Source organism: Vicia villosa, linkage group LG2 (assembly GCF_029867415.1).
Source record: "Vicia villosa cultivar HV-30 ecotype Madison, WI linkage group LG2, Vvil1.0, whole genome shotgun sequence".
NCBI classification, from domain to species: Eukaryota; Viridiplantae; Streptophyta; class Magnoliopsida; order Fabales; family Fabaceae; genus Vicia; species Vicia villosa.
The window spans coordinates 5,624,444-5,642,020 of NC_081181.1; the positions used below are offsets into that span (position 1 = coordinate 5,624,444).

A 17,577-nucleotide genomic window follows, 5' to 3' on the forward strand; every position below is an offset into this window, starting at 1 on the left:
ATCTATTTCAAGCATATCGAAAAGAAATTCAAAAATAGATATATGATACGAGTAAAATTGGAATACATTCATTAAAGAAAACATAGCATCCTTACAAATGAAATAGAAAAGAAACAAGATCCATATCACCAAATGTCTTGTTAAATTATCAAATACATGGTGTACAAATCCTTTGCATACAAGGTAAAAATCCTAATAACCATAGCCAGTATACCTCCAGGTGAAAACAATAAGAAAAAAAAACTAGTTACTTGATCCTCGAATTGAGAGAAGGCTTTCCTTATAAATTCCGATCTTACAATAACAATCCTCCCCATTAACACCAAGCTCCTCAATTATTTGGGTGCTCAAATCAACATAGGCTAGCTCATCGTCTTTTTTTTTAAAGAAAATGTATCCCTTGTTCCCAAATCCAATTAGGGACCATTCAATAGAAGGCACGGGGCCATAAATAAATAGTTTGATCCATGATTCTTTCACACCGAGTTCACCCAGAATAGATATGTGAAAAATATTATTGTTGTCATGATTTATGATAAAAGCAATTGATCCATTTAACACCGCCAATTGTCCATAATCCAACTCAGATCGTTCATCGATGGGTGTTGTAAAGAACACCTCATGACTGAGGTCAAATGACATGAGAGCTATTGTATCATGTATTCTACCCTTAACCAACCAATGACATGCACCATCCGTGTACAATTCGTCACCAGTAAATGCGTTACCAACAATTGAGAGAGACATATCGTCGATGTGGAGTATCTTCCAAGAATTATTTCTTAGACTATATATCTCAAAAAAGGAGTTATACATTATACCTTGAGGTGGAGGAGAATCAAGGTCATAGCCAACACAACCATAGGTATCAAATGATACATACTGAATGACCTTAAAGTCATCTCTTAGTTGGTCATAACCAAACCCATGAAATTTATGAAACACACCAAGGAGAGGGTGTTTTGACATAACCTCATCGGGGCTAGGAGGAATGTTGACGAATTCCTCTGTAGCTGGGTTCCACAATACATATCTAACCTTATTTCTATTTCCCCGATGTCCAATACAAAAAATACCGTTAACACTTGTTTTCCCCAAAATACTAAGAAAACGGTCATCTTCCAAAAACGGAGGTGGCAAATTTAATTTGATTCTACTGTCGAGCAAACGCAATTCAGCGTATTCACGATCAGCACAGTCACGTAGATATATGAAAAGAAATGTATGATGATGATCATCAGAATTGTGATGAGATATGAAATGGTTGCGAAACAAGGCCATGAAATCAGAGTCATCAAATAAACTGTACCATGATTTGCGTACGCATCCAAAGCGTTTCAATGATTTTATGGTCAGTTTAGAAAGAACATAGAAGGCAAGATCATCGTGAATATACTTTCTGCTAACCTTTGAATCGGAAGACTCGTTGAACGGTGGTGATTGCTTCTGCTGATAATCCATGGTCGAGCTGAACATTGGTGATGGCTTCCAAAGAGAGGGAATTTCTTCAATTCACTGTTACTACTGTTAAAGAAATGTTTGAATTGGGGCTCCAAAACCCAATTTTATTTTATTAACTTTCGTCAAAACAATTCAAAGGACACGTCATACTATAGTATAAGGATAAGAGAGAATATTTAAATTAATTTTGGTCAAAAACAATTCAAATATTAAAATATTTTATACCATCACAATCTTTAAAAAAAATTTGTTAAACTACTCCAAAAATTAATAGTTATGATTTCACTAAAAGTATAAAACTGAAATATTTTCATTAAATCAATTCTATTATAATAATTTTATATTTAATTTTATATTGGTTCAAAGAATATGATTTATAAAAATTATTTTTAAGTTAACATATATTTTCTAGACCAAAGATATTTAAATTAATAATAATATTTAAATAAAAATAAAAATTTTAATATGTAAAAAACTTCATTCAATCTTACAAAAAAAAACATTAATTTTTCAAATCATTTTGAAAAACATAACATGATTTAGCGAGATGTGTGTCATTTCTTAGTTGAACATGATAGTGTAAAGTTAGTTTATATCTTGAGTGTATCTTTTATTTTCTCAAAAATAAATATTACTAGAATATGACCCATGCCAATACATCACAATTCTTAAAGAAAATTGTCAAACTTCTCCAAAAATTAACGGTTATGATTTTACTGCGGTGTAAAACTGCTTTACATTATCAATGTATTTTCATTAAATGAATTCTATTATAATAATTATATATTTAATTGAATATTGGTCCAAACAGTTCAAAGAATATGACTTATAAAAATTATCTTTTAAATTAACACTTATCCTCTAGACCAAATATATTTAAATTAATAATAATATTTAAATAAATAAATAAATAATTTGATGTATCAGAATGCAGCAAGGCCTAGAACTGCCATAACACTATGGCTTGCGTGCCACGGGAAACTTGCCACAAAGGATATAATAAAAAAGTTTGGATTGATTGGTAATGATAATTGTTGTGTGTGTGGAAAGGAAGAAAGTATCAATCATCTATTCTATGAATGTGAAAAGCTTAAAGAAATATGGTGTAAGAGTTTGGCGTGGTTGCATATTCGGCATGAGCCTCAAAAATGGAAGGAAGAACATAAATGGATTGCTAAGGCTTGTAAAGGAAAGGGTTGAAAAGCTATCCTTCTTAAGCATGTTGTGTAACGTCCAGAAAAATAATCATTTGCTTAATTTAGTCATTTGTGATGTTTATTGAAATTTTCGTGTTTTGAGACGATTTAGTCGGTATTAGTTCAGGATAGCGGATCGATATTTAATCGAAAATTTTAATATTTTTAGTATTAGAAATATTAATGAGTTAATATTTAGCGTTTGGGAATTTTTTGAGTAATTAAGATTAGACTGGAAATATGAGACATTGAGTTGTTAGAGAATTATATTTATTGGGCCTAATTATTAGAAGTAGAAGTAAATTGGGGGTGTTATTTTATTAAGCCCATTACATAAGATAGTAAGATTTTGAAGAGACTAGAGACATCATTTCATTTGTTCATTCTCAAGAGAAGAGAAAGAGGAGAAAGGAGACTAAGAGAGGAGAAGAACAAAAGCTAGGGTTTCAAGAAATCAAAGAGGTAAGGGGAGAATCTTTATTATTATGGTTTAGTATGATTGGGTCAATGGGTAGATTAACATGATTTAGAGATTTTGTTCTTCAATTTTTATGGTTTTGAAATTGTTAGGTTTTGGTGATAATTCTTGATATATGATGATTAATTGGGTTTGAATTGATGGATTGTTGTTGTGTGATTATGGATATTGAGAATTACAATTGCATCTTTTCCTAAAACAAAACCTTTCGCAAGCATGGTGCTCATAATACCTTCTGCCTTCTTAATAGCAACAAGATTTTACTTTTGGTTCTGAGAAGAGAAAAACATACCACTAGTGCATATAGGTTACTTTGATGATGATATTATTACTACAGGAACATGGAACATATGATAAATTTTGTTTAGAATAATTGAAATAGGCATCATATAAATTGAATCAATAAATATAAATCACTTTCAACTGGTGTGATGATGATTCATTACTGTAGCGGCACATATTTATTAAGTTGAAAATTTGTTTTGAGTTTACTTATATGAGTACCGTAGCGTCAATTCATTCTTATATACACTGTAGCTGTAATACCCTTCTAAACCTCGCGGCAATTAATAAAATAATCAGAGTAAAACATAAAAAACAAGGGTGCCACAATTAAAAACTATATTAATTAAAATCAAATGCAATTCATATGTCATACTTTATTAGGAACGATTCATCAAATATCAATCTCATGTTTATCACAGCGGAATAGTGTAACATCACCAAAGCAAACCAATGGATTATCCGATGGAGAAGCTGGCTCAGATATATATTGAGAAGATAGTTAGTCTACATGGTATTCCTTCAAGTATCGTTTCAGACAGAGATCCGAGATTTACGTCTAAATTCTGGAAAGGTTTGCAGAAGGCATTGGGTACGAAGCTGAGATTGAGTTCTGCTTATCATCCTCAGACGGATGGACAGACTGAGAAAATGATTCAGTCATTAGAAGATTTGTTATGTGCTTGTGTGTTAGAGAAAGGAGTGCTTGGGATAGTTAACTGCCTCTTATCAAGTTTACCTACAACAACAGTTATCATTCGAGTATTGGTATGGTTCCGTTTGAGGCTTTGTATGGTAGAAGATGTCGAATGCCGTTACGTTGATGATTTATCAGAGTTGCAACATTCTTGTGTGTTCTTTCTTGTTTCTTTCTATTTTGCTTGTTGTTTTTGTTTTTCTTCAAACGATCATGAGTATATATAGCTTCAGAATTTTTGACCGTTATCTCCAAAGCTTTGTTAAGTTCATTCAGCATTAAATGGTTTGTGTGTTGTCTTTGCTTTTGCTTTCTCGAAGAAATTGCATGTGGATAGCTTCTTAAATCAACCATGGAAATTACACTTTTGGAGTGTTGTAGCCGTTTTGCTAATGATTATATCTTCAACGGTTTAATTTGAATCAATCTACATAAACTTATGTTCAGTCTTTGTTCTTCAACTTCTGTTGTGAATATGTCTTCAGCGTGCGGTATCAGAAGTTTCTCTTTAGCGGTGTTAACTTGAATCATTCCTTATAATCTTATGTTCAGCCTTGTTCTTCAACTTCTGTTGTAGATATGTTTGCATAGTGTGATATCAGAAGTTTCTCTAGCTTTACGTTCTGATTCTTCAAGTTCTGATTGCTGGTACTGGTACATCTTCTAAAATTAGAAACATATTATTAGAGTACCATGTTTGCTTTATACAAAATTTGTTTGCTTGTTATCATCAAAACATTAAAATATAATTAGATTCAAACTATGTTTTAACAGTTACAAACAGATTTGTTTTAGATCTAGATAGATTTAATTTAGATTTAAAATATATTATATTTGATTTAGTTCTAAAATATGTATTTTGGTCTTTATAGTTTTGGGCTCTGGCTTAGGGAGCAAGCTAACATACATCTATAAATAGGGAGTAACCCTTATTATTTTGTAATCAAGTCAAAAGGTTGTATTCATAGAATTTACAGTTGCAAGTGAATAACAAAGTTTTTCACAGTTTGTGGGCAGAGAGTTACTCTGAAGAAATCTTAATCTCTTTTCTTCTTTAAATTTTCAAGATTGTGTGAGTGATAACAATTCTTGTTCATCAAGATTGATAGAAATTCATCGTATTTCCAACCATGGTGAGGATGTGTCAACGAATGAAAAGTGGTGCTACATAGTTTTTTTTGGGTGGTTGGGAAACAGAAGAGAAGAGTTTGTTGAAGAAGAGGATTGTTGAAGCATGTCCTTATTGTTCCTCAACTTCTGGAATATCTGAAAACATACTAGCATGTTGTTATGTTATTGTTTATTAGGAACCAGAAATATATTTCCGATTTATACCGGAAGTATATTTTTGAAATTTATTTTACCTTAAAACTGGGCGAATCTAAAAAACTAATGAATTATGTGTGAGAATTGTGAACCAAAAATATATTTCTAATTTTCAGAAATATTTTTAAAATTTCGCGTGTTGCATTGAAAAAACATAGGATAAAATAAAAAATCACCTAATTTTAGGTCTTTATTTAGGTCTCAAATCCTAAAAAAATACCCTTTTTTTTTTTAATTATTTGTAAACGATCCGTCTTACACTAACATAATACAAAATGGTGAAATGGTGATGAGATTTATCTTGGAGCTAATGTTGTTGTGTCTTATTCTCTACTGGAATCTTTTTCAGTTTTAAATATTTTTACACATCACATGTGCATATTTGCAGTACCATATAGTTTTGTTTGATTTGAGATCTTTGAAATTTCGTATTAATATTGTGTTTTAAAAACTGTATATTTAACTTTAATAAAATTCAAAATTATTTATAAATATTTAATTTTTATTAATTAGACATTTTAAAAAGAAATTAAATTTTAATGACAAAAGTATGTTTTGTTCGTTTGTTTACAAGTAGACATTTTCAATAGTAATAGTGAATACAATTCTAATTCAACCAAAGACTAAACATATGCACTATTGTTTTTATAATCATTATAATTATGTTAAAATTATTATAAAAAAATTATCAAAACCCTATTATTGCCTATACACAATTTTTTTACTATTAATCATAGAAGTTATTATATATTATTGTTATTTTAAAAATATATTCACTTAAATTTTGCCTTTATAACTTAAGGAAAAGGACGATAGTATGTGGTTATGTATTGATTACTGCAAACTCAACAAGGTTATTATTAAGAACATGTATTCCTTACATTAGCTTGACGACTTACTAGATCAATTGAAAGAAACCGACATGTTCTCAAAGATTGATCTACGATCCAAGTATCATCAAATTTAGTTAAAGAGTTCTGACACCCCGAAGACCACACTCTGAACCTAATATGGATATTATGAGTTTTTTGCAATGCCTTTTGGGAGACTAATGCTCCGGGCGATTTCATGGATTACATGAATAGTGTATTCCAGCCCTAACTAGATCAATTCTTTCTAATCTTCATTATGACATCTTGATCTATTCCTGTACACCTTAAGATCATGTAGAAGAATTGAGGATTTTAATTTCGATTATACGGGAGAGGAAGCATTTTGAAAAAAGTAATTGAGAATTTTGGATGCTAGAAGTCAGATTCCTTGGGAATGTAATTTATCAAGGAGGTGTGGCAGTGATTACATCAAAAATCATAAATTTCTTGGGATTAGTCTGTTAATATTAAAGATTCTGGAATCTTGTTTTGCAGGTGATATCCTTTAATAAGGACAATAACTTTTAATTACGATAAATGTAATGTCCTATTTAGAAAAGTCCTAGATTAAGGAGCCTGTCCCCCGATAACTGGGTCGCCTAAGCGAAATCCAACGGGTCCGACCTTGTGGTCCACCCAAATATTCACATTAAGTCAGTAAAGTCTTCCTTGACTCCGGATATATAACCAGTCAAGCAATCTCATACATGAACCACTTACATACATAACTCCAACCTATAATTAATAGTAGGGTACTTTAGAAACGCACCAAGACTAATAGCTGTTCTTCTTTCTTTGTTTTATGGAAATCAATCCTATTCTTCTCACCTCTTGTTGTTTCTCTTTTTCTTGTAACTCTCATACTTGTCGCCTCTTCTTTCATCAGTTCCATGGCTGTTCTTCTTTCTCTTTTTCTTGTAACTCTCATTTTTCTCACCTCTTTCTTCATCAGTTCCATGGCTGTTCTTCTTTCTCTTTTTCTTGTAACTCTCATTTTTCTCACCTCTTTCTTCATCAGTTCCATGGCTGTGTTTCTTTCTCTTTTTCTTGTGACTCTCAGACTTCTCACCTCTTTTTTCATCAGTTCCATGGCTGTTCTTCTTTCTCTTTTTCTTGTAACTCTCATTTTTCTTACCTCTTCTTTCATCAGTTCCACGGCTGTTCTTCTTTCTCTTTTTCTTGGAACTCTGATTCTCCTCATCTCTTCTTTCATCTGTTGTTTCATCCATTCTAGTTGCAGCATCAAATCGATCTTGTCTGCTGGTTAAATATTGAGAACGCATTATATGTAACACATCGTCCCGGCCCATCTGTTAGTAGATAAATCAAATATGCACATAGCAAATAAATTTGTGAAACTTGTTTCAAGGGCAAAGCAAATAAACTAAGTAGAGAGACGTGAAGAAATACTTGCCTGGTCAGTTATGCCATTAAGGGCTGGCCTATACTCTTCGTAAGGATATCCCAGTACATCAGCTAATTTTAACAGTGATAAAATGCGTTTGTCAACTAATCCTTCAAGTTTCTTATCAACAGAACTATCTGAGCTGTGTGAGCTTACTGAGCTATAAGCACTATCCGAACTATCTGAGCTATCAGAGGTTTCCGTTTCCGAGCTATCAGAGCTATCCAAGCTATCAGAGCTATCAGAGCTATCTGAGTAGCTGTTCTTCTTTCTCTTTTTCATGGAACTCTCCTTCTCATCTCTATCATGAGATTTCTTCTTTCTCTTTTTCATGGAACTCTCCTTCTCATCTCTATCATGAGATTTCTTCTTTCTCTTCTTCATGGAACTCTCCTTCTCATCTCTATCATGAGATTTCTTCTTTCTCTTCTGCATGGAACTCTCCTTCTCATCTCTATCATGAGATTTCTTCTTTCTCGATTTCATGGAACTCTCCTTCTCACCTATACCTATATCATGAGAGCTCGTTATGTTTTTCTTGTAACTCTCATACTTGTCATCTCTTCTCTTATCAGCTATTTGGCCTATATAAGTAGCTGCCATCCATTTCAATGTGTCTTTCATTTTACCTCTTGTTTTTTCCATGGACCCCAACTCTTCAATCTTCACTGAAGCTAAAACCTCGAAACGAGCATTAAAAGCATTGTGATAGGCCATAGACATAGCACGGAACACCTCCTTCGAGCTACACTTCCTAGGGAGCAACTGTTTAGAGATAGAAGATAGTTATAAAGAAATCAAATAAGCAAATAGCATCTAAATTTACAAACCTACAATGCCGGTATCACAAGCATGGCTAAAAGCCCAATAACCTTTATTACTTACTAAGTCGCCGATGTTTTCCGTATGGGAGAATACAAAAGGTTGTCCTAGTATACTCAACATTTTTGAGATCTCCCCAACATATACATAAGGATTTCCCAATATGCGCTCACTTTTTGAGACTTCTGCAACATAGTTTAGATGAAATAAAGTGTGAGAGCACAGCAAAGAAAATAATGGAGAATGAATTTCGCAAAGATTATGTATGTAATGTGAGTGGACTAACAATAAAAAAAAAAAAAACAAATAATTGGTTTAATAAGAGAAAAGAATTGAGTTACCCATTGGAGATGAGATTAGGATTAGGTGCTGCTGGAAACTTTGGAGATGAGATTAGGATTAGTTGCTGCTGGAAACTTTGCTTTAAACTCTAACAGGGCAGAGAAGAGCACCGCTAATAAGATAAAACAAAATATAATCAAAATAGAGTCAAACAATCATCACAGAACATATTTTTGAAGGATAAATTTCATCAAAACAAACTCAATTTGTCTCCAACCCCGACAAGATTTGAATATTCCATCTAACAGATTACAATATTTGAGGGATTAATTTTTCACCAATTCAAAGGTTTTAAACCCTAATCCCCAAATACATGGAAGAATATCATATGAATCGCGAGAGAAAACAGATTCGTACCTGAAAATACAAAATCAATAGACGCCAAGGTGAACAAGATAACAATCTCTGACAAAACGCATCTTATCAAATATTATTAGAAACCCTAAAAACAATTGTGATATATAAACACACAGCACCAGCATGACATAGTGGGTTGCGGGGTTAACCGGCCCAATTTTATCTTCCAATAATTTTATCTTTTATTTATAATCAATTATATTTATTATATTATTTTTATAATATTCGACCAATCTTTCTCTCTTGTCTTTTATCTTCTTTTATCTTATTTTATAATAATAATCTTATTGGTTTTAATTTTTATAAAAACAATCTTTAGTCAATCGGTACTGGTGTCAAATGATGGAATTATGACGGCACAATCCAAGTAAAATATTCTTAATTTTTCATAATTATTTTTCAATGGTACATCATCTTCTCTTTTAAACAAGATCAAAAAAAATCAAATATAAGGAACCACACATAGAATCTAGATCCTCAATTCATTTACATTTATATCAATGTATAGAAGTGAATAAACGATATACATTGACCGTGTAAAATGATTGTATACTATTCACAAATCACAACTATATTAAGTGTCAAATCATACTATTATTTTTAATGACATAGTTAAATGATGATTTTTTATCAAATGATAGTGTAAAACTATTTTACACTATCAATACACTACCGCTGAGTTAGGACAAAAGTATCTCAAGGTCTGATTACCCCTCATGGGCAGAGAAGCTGTTGAATACTCCATCGAGTAATAACGCAGTCAATATGGGGCAATCAAGTCGAGATTCATAAAATCCCTCAGAAGTATTGAGCACTCAGGGGCAGTTACCCAAGCGTCGTTGAAATGACATCCTACACTAGTTAGTCAGAGGCATTGTTCCAAAGTTCATGATACTGGGGGAAACTGTCTATGGTAGCACAAATCTCAAGAAGTTTTCACGAGGCGAATTTCTTCAAAGTCCCTACATACTGGAGCAAAGCAATATGCAGTGGCATTCCCCCATATTTAGGAGATGGTCAAGTTAAGCTCATGTACGAGTTAAACAACTTGAAAATTCGAAGACCGTCCAAAAGTTATGATCATCATCCTCAATAGTAGTCAGAAGCTTAAAGTCCAATTTCATTAGCTCTCTCTTTAGAGCAGTATGATTTTTGCAATTCTCTACCTCAGGTTGCAACCAAGGATGATTGACAAATCAAATGGTTATCCCCATTAGTAAAGTCCAATCTTCATTGGCGTCTCTCTTTAGAGTTCAGAGCGGTTTACAGTCCCCATTTCAGAAATTGAAACCAGTGATGATTGATAAGTGCTAAAATGTACTTATTTGGTGTATGTAAATAGTGGCACTTATCAATACTTTTGTTAATACCGTTTGAATAATTCTCCGTTTTGTGTATAAATACGTATACTTTGTGAATAGTTGTATTTTCATATACTTTTATACCATTTAATAGTTTTTCCTGTGTTTTGTAGGTAGTTATGCATATTGGAGCCTTGAGGAATAAAGTGTCAAAGGCACGGCTTCGATTTCGCAGTTTTGGTGCAAGCCCGCTTAGCCACCGTCAAGCGAACTTCCATAGGCTCAAAATAAGGATGACCAAAATTATCATTTTGGTTTCCATTCATTCATTATTGGATAGAGCATTGAATAAGCTTTCCAACGCTTCGAACCGGGCGCAATTCGGAGTTACGGTTCTCAACTTATGGCAAAAACAAGATTTCACTTTTGCTGTCAGTCCGCTAAGCGGAGCTCCAGCGGAGCAAATCAGAGTCAAGATGCAATTTTGAGTCCGCTGAGCGGAGGGGGTCTGCTAAGCGGACCTGCTAAGACAGCAGCTCGTTAAATGGGGCAAAAATCACATTTTTAGGTTATGGGTTGGGTATTTTTGAGTCCCAACACCATCAACTTCATTCTTAGAGTAGAATTGGCTTAGAAAACAACTTCGGAGGTTGCATAAGGATGATCGGGGGTGGATTGAGCGTCGAACGGAGCTGACAAACCGGGAGATTTTCGGTTCATTTCTCTTCTTCTTTGTGTATTTCTCTTTGGTTGGGTTTTGTTTGTATATTTACTTGAATCTTATGTATATTTACCGATTATAATGTTATATTTAACTTGGTTTACGAATTTGTGTTGATGTTATCTTGGATTTTTGCTCTATGATGGGGATTTGTGTAACACCCTTCTAAACCCCCGAGAAAATTATAATATAATCAGAGTAATAACATATCAAGGATGCTACAATTATTAAAATGAATCAAAATACCAATGTCGTTCGTCATGCTTTATTAAGATTAACCAAACTCCAAACATGTGTTCATCACAGCGGAAACTTATTTTAAACAATGCAAGGAACATATCCAAACAGTTCAACAATACATAATCCATAATCAAAATAGCAACAATCTCAAGTAACGCTAAGACTAGTCGATCCCAGTGTTACAATCAGAGCATGACTCGACACGAACTACGGGCTAGCCTACAAGCTATCTTCACCCAAACAAGACGCCGCTACATCCTTAATCTGAAATCATCAAAGTAAGGGTGAGTTTCATTCGAATTAATAACCATTATACAATCATAAGCAATAAAATATCATAGCAATTATCATCCACTCCAACATACATGTAAGTGGAATTTATCACAACAAGCAAGCATCAGTACACAAGTATCATCTCACATACCATACAATTATTCAGTTATAAAATAGTATAATGCAATGAATGGACTGACACTAATGCATGTGGTACCATCCATGGGATAAACCCATCCAACTGATCTTTTCATCACCGAGATACAGTTTTAACCAGCACAAATTCCACACAATGGGAATTATGCCCACCAATTTGATCCATTTCATCACCGGGATCCATCACCGAAAATGTATGCCAATGAATGCAACATATAACATGCTTACAACATCACCAAATCCGATGTAACACATCGTTTCATTATCATCACCAAATCATCACCGATAAGCATGTATATATTCTTAGCATTCAATACAAACATATCAACCGCATACACGAAAGTCATCACCCAATAAATAACATAATCACAAATAAACAACTTGGAGTTTACGTCCATACCACCTATTCATCATATAGGCCATTAACTCAGCTTCACAATGCTCAAAACGGCACATAAATCGGATACTCTGATCAAAAGTTATGGGATTTTAAAGATAAAACATTTTCAGAAAAATGCTGCAGAACCCGGGTTGTCCCTACATGGGAACCGGTTCCTGGCAGCTTAAAAAAATCCCGTCTCTGGTTTTTACTATGGGGAACCGGGTTGTCCCTACATGGGAACCGGTTCCCAGAAACCCAGAATTCACACTTCTCTGTTTTTACAAGGGGGAACCGGTTCGTCCCACATGGGAACCGGTTCCTACGTACCTGCACAGCAAAATTCATCATTTTGACAGCATTTGCCCTATCCCATTTCCCCAATTTCAGGTACATACGAACATACACACAATTATCATTGATTTTCACACAATTACACATTTCAAACAAGTTATTGACATGTATTAACATCATATATCACAAGTATCAACAGAATCATGTCAATTCATACTAGATTATCAAAACCTAACAAAATTCCCAACCCGACACGTACGATTGAATTACACAATAATCCTAATCAACCTTACCACCTACAATCGCATAAGGATCACTAACCCGAAGAATCCCCCCTTACCTCAGAGTCGAATCTTCGAAGTTCTCCTTCCCTTCAGGCTTTTCTCACTTTCACGTGTTCTTCAGTTCCAAAATCTGCTTCTACTGCTTCCACTTCTTTTTCCCCAATTTCTTTATTTTTATGAAAAAGAAAATAAAATATTCTTAATGGGCTTGCTTAGTTAACACCCCCCCTTCTACTAACTATCACACTCAGCCCAACACCATATTTTATCATTTTTTCCAAATAATTCCCACAAATTATTAATTCTTATAATTTAATTAAAGAAAAATAATTAAATTAATAACAAGAATTAACGGGGTGTTACAACTCTCCCTCACTAAAAGAGTTTTCGTCCTCGAAAACATACCTCAAACGAAGAGTTCGGGATAAGAGTCTTTCATCTGACTCTCCAGTTCCCACGTAACATTTCCACCTGCAGCTCCTCCCCAAGCTACTCGGACTTAAGCTATTTCTTTACCACGTAGTTGCTTTATCTTCCGATCTTCAATCCTCATAGGCAACGCCTCAACTGTCATATTATCTCTCACTTGCACATCATCTGCCTGGATTACATGAGACGGATCCGCTATATATTTCCTCAATTGAGATACATGGAATACGTCATGTAGGTTTGCAAGTGTTGTCGGTAAGGCAATACGATAAGCAACCTCTCCTACTCTTTCCGTAATCTGAAACGGACCAATGAAACGCGGCGTCAACTTCCTTGACTTTAGTGCTCGACCAACACCCGTCGTAGGAGTTACTCTTAGAAACACATGATCCCCCTCTTGAAATTCAAGTGTTCTCCGTCTCTTATCATGATAGCTCTTTTGACGACTTTGAGAAGCCTTCATCTTCTCCTGAATCATCTTAATCTTTTCCGTCGTCTCTTGAACAATTTCTGGTCCAACCACTGCACTTTCACCAGATTCATACCAACATAATGGTGTCCTACACCTCCTACCATACAAAGCTTCAAATGGAGCCATACCAATACTCGAATGGTAGCTATTATTGTAGGTGAACTCAATCAACGGCAAATAACTATCCCATGCACCACCTCTTTCCAATACACAAGCACGCAATAGATCTTCCAATGATTGAATTGTCCTTTCAGTCTGACCATCAGTCTGCGGATGGTAAGCAGAACTTAACCTCAATTTAGTACCCAAGGCCTTCTGTAACCCTTCCCAAAATCTGGATGTGAATCTTGGATCTCTATCTGATACGATACTCGAAGGAATACCATGCAAACTTACTATTTTCTCAATGTACAACTGTGCCAACCTTTCCATAGGGTAATCCATTCTCATCGGTATGAAGTGAGCAGTCTTCGTCAATCTATCCACAATAACCCAAATGGCTTCATAATTCTTTGCTGTTCTTGGCAATCCAGATACAAAATCCATGGATATGCTATCCCACTTCCATTCAGGAATAAATAAAGGCTGCATAGTTCCATACGGCTTCTGATGTTCGATCTTTGACTTCTGACAAGTCAAACAAGAATAAACAAATTCAGCTATTTCCTTTTTCATTCCCGGCCACCAGAATAACTTCTTCAAATCATGGTACATCTTAGTAGCACCAGGATGAATACTCAATCCACTACGATGTCCTTCTTCCAAGATACTCTTCTTCAGTTCGGTAACATCAGGAACACAAACACGGTTGCCAAACCTCATTATGCCATTCTCATCAATTCTGAATTCACCTCCTTTTCCTTGATTAATCAAAGTCAATTTGTCAACTAGTCCCACATCATCTTTCTGCTTTTCTCTGATCTCATCAAGAATTCCACTAGTCAGCTTTAGCATACCCAACTTCATGCTATTCGAAGTGCCTTCACATACCAAACTTAAATCCCGAAATTGCTCAATCAAATCTAGTTCTCGGATCATCAACATAGACATATGCAAGGACTTCCTACTCAAAGCGTCAGCAACAACATTCGCCTTACCCAAATGGTAATTCAGCTCAAAATCATAATCTTTAAGGAACTCTAACCACCTCCTCTGTCTCATATTAAGTTCCTTCTGATCGAATAAGTACTTCAAACTCTTATGATCACTAAACACCTCGAATCGTGAACCATAAAGATAATGTCTCCATAATTTCAACACAAACACCACTGCTGCCAACTCCAAGTCATGAGTCGGGTAATTCTTCTCATGTACTTTAAGTTGTCTCGATGCATAAGCAACTACCTGCTGATTCTGCATTAGTACACCTCCAAGCCCCATCAGTGAAGCGTCACAATACACAACAAAAGATTCTGTCGGATTCGGCAAAATTAAAATAGGAGCACTAGTCAGCCTCTTCTTTAATTCTTGGAATCCTTCTTCGCATTCCGAGTCCCAAACGAATGCTTGACCCTTCCTAGTCAACTTCGTCAATGGTAGAGCTAACTTTGAAAATCCTTCTATGAACTTCCGATAATAACCTGCAAGACCCAGAAAGCTACGAATTTCAGTAACGGACTTCGGAGCTTCCCACTGAGACACGGCTTCTACCTTTGCTGGATCTACGGCAATACCGTTCTTGGAAATTACATGACCCAGGAAACTCACTTCACTTAACCAGAAATCACATTTCGACAGTTTAGCATAAAGCTTCTTCTCTTTCAACACTCCCAGCACAATTCTGAGATGCTCTGCATGTTCTTCTTCACTCTTGGAATATATCAGAATGTCATCAATGAACACCACAACAAACTTATCAAGATAAGGATGAAAAATCCTATTCATGTATTCCATGAAAACACCAGGTGCGTTAGTAACTCCAAACGGCATCACGGTGTACTCATAATGACCATACCTCGTTCTGAACGCAGTCTTCTGAATATCATCTGCCTTCACGCGAATCTGATGATACCCCGACCTCAAATCAATCTTACTGAATATACTAGCTCCGACCAACTGATCCATCAAATCATCAATCCTCGGCAATGGATACCGATTCTTGATAGTAACTTTATTCAGTTGTCTGTAGTCCACACACAACCTCATAGATCCTTCTTTCTTCTTTACCAATAGCACCGGTGCACCCCACGGTGACACACTCGGACGAATGAACTCCTTCTCCAACAATTCTTCTATTTGACTCTTCAATTCGGTCAATTCAGATGCTGACATTCTATAAGGTGCCATCGATATAGGACTGGTTCCAGGAACTAACTCAATGGCAAACTCTACTTCCCTTTCAGGTGGTAGCTCTCTAACATCTTCCGGAAAAACTTCTGGAAATTCTCGTACCACTGGTAATTCATTACTCACTACTCTTCCTTTCACTTCCATCGACGCAAAAAGCATAAACACGGCTGCCCCGTCTTGAATTGCTTCACCCACTTGTCTTGCAGTCATTGCCAACTCTTCGATACTCATCTCTTCAGGAAAGATGACCGTCTTCGTAAAACAATTGATATGAACTCGGTTAAATTGCAACCAGTTCATTCCCAGAATAATGTCAAGTTGTTCAAGTGGAAGGCACACTAAGTCCATTCCAAACTTCCTACCAAATATATCAATAGGACAGTTCAAACATGCAGATGAAGTGGTCACTGAACCCGATGTAGGAGTGTCAATAACCATACTTCCATTAATCTTTGTTATCTCTAAATTCAGCCTCTTAGCACAATCCAATGAAATAAACGAGTGAGTCGCACCAGTATCAATAATCGCAATTAAAGGTGTGTTATGTATGAAACACGTACCTTTAATCAGCCTATCCTCCGGAGTAGTTTCTGATCCAGACAAAGCAAAGACTTTCCCTCCGGACTGGTTCTTCTTCGGCTTGGTGCACTGTGTACTGATATGACCTTCTTCTCCACAGTTATAGCAAGTCACAGTCCTCATTCGACAGTCAGGAGCAACATGGCCTATTCTGCCACATTTAAAGCACTTCTTCTCTTCTTTCTTGCACTCATTCCTCTTATGTCCTATTTCACCACAGTTGAAGCACCTAACGGGAGCACCAGAATCTCCCCCACTAGGCCTTTTCCAATTACCAGCTCTTGGGTTTCCCCTCCCATATGGTGTACCTCTGTCTATAGGTTTCTTACCCTTCTTATCAACTAACTCGCGAGAGTGAGATGATTTCAGTTTAAGACTGTCTTCCTCAAAGATTCTGCTACAGTCCACTAAATCAGCAAATCGGCGAATCCTTTGATACCTGATGCCCTGTTTGATCTCATCACGAAGACCATTCTCAAACTTGATACACTTAGAGAATTCCCCAGCTGCATCGTTGGTGTAGGGTGTGTAGTACTTAGCCAATTCCACAAACTTGGAAGCATATTCAGGCACTGTCATACTACCCTGTGTCAGCTCCAAGAACTCAATTTCTTTCCTTCCCCGAACATCTTCAGGAAAATACTTCCTCAGAAATTCTCTCTTGAATATGGCCCAAGTAATCGCAATCCCATCTGAATCCAATTCGGTCTTAGTAGTAACCCACCAGTCATCAGCTTCTTCTGATAGCATGTGAGTTCCGTACCTCACCTTCAGATTCTCTGCACAATCGATCACTCGGAAGATCCTCTCAATCTCTTTCAACCATTTCTGAGCACCATCAGGGTCATGAGTGCCTTTGAACAGTGGAGGGTTGTTCCTCTGAAAGCTGTTCAACTGTCTGTCAGCACCAATCGCCGCTCCA

General features: G+C 35.5%; 2 protein-coding genes across 2 annotated transcripts; both read right to left on the bottom strand.

The window, feature by feature from the left end:
* Nucleotides 1–243: 243 nt before the first annotated feature.
* On the bottom strand, nt 244–1,461 carry LOC131648498 (F-box protein CPR1-like). The gene has a single exon (XM_058918250.1). It carries the CDS (start codon nt 1,459–1,461, stop codon nt 244–246), a length of 1,218 nt encoding a protein of 405 aa, XP_058774233.1.
* Nucleotides 1,462–6,961: 5,500 nt separating this feature from the next.
* LOC131648909 (uncharacterized) lies at nt 6,962–9,382 on the bottom strand. Its single transcript, XM_058918642.1, has 5 exons — nt 9,239–9,382; nt 8,881–8,993; nt 8,603–8,724; nt 7,727–8,482; nt 6,962–7,622 (listed from the first exon to the last, which is right to left on the bottom strand). The coding sequence occupies exons 2-5, from the start codon at nt 8,882–8,884 to the stop codon at nt 7,137–7,139; spliced, it is 1,368 nt and encodes a 455-aa protein (XP_058774625.1). The 5' UTR covers nt 8,885–8,993; nt 9,239–9,382; the 3' UTR covers nt 6,962–7,136.
* Nucleotides 9,383–17,577: the final 8,195 nt, after the last annotated feature.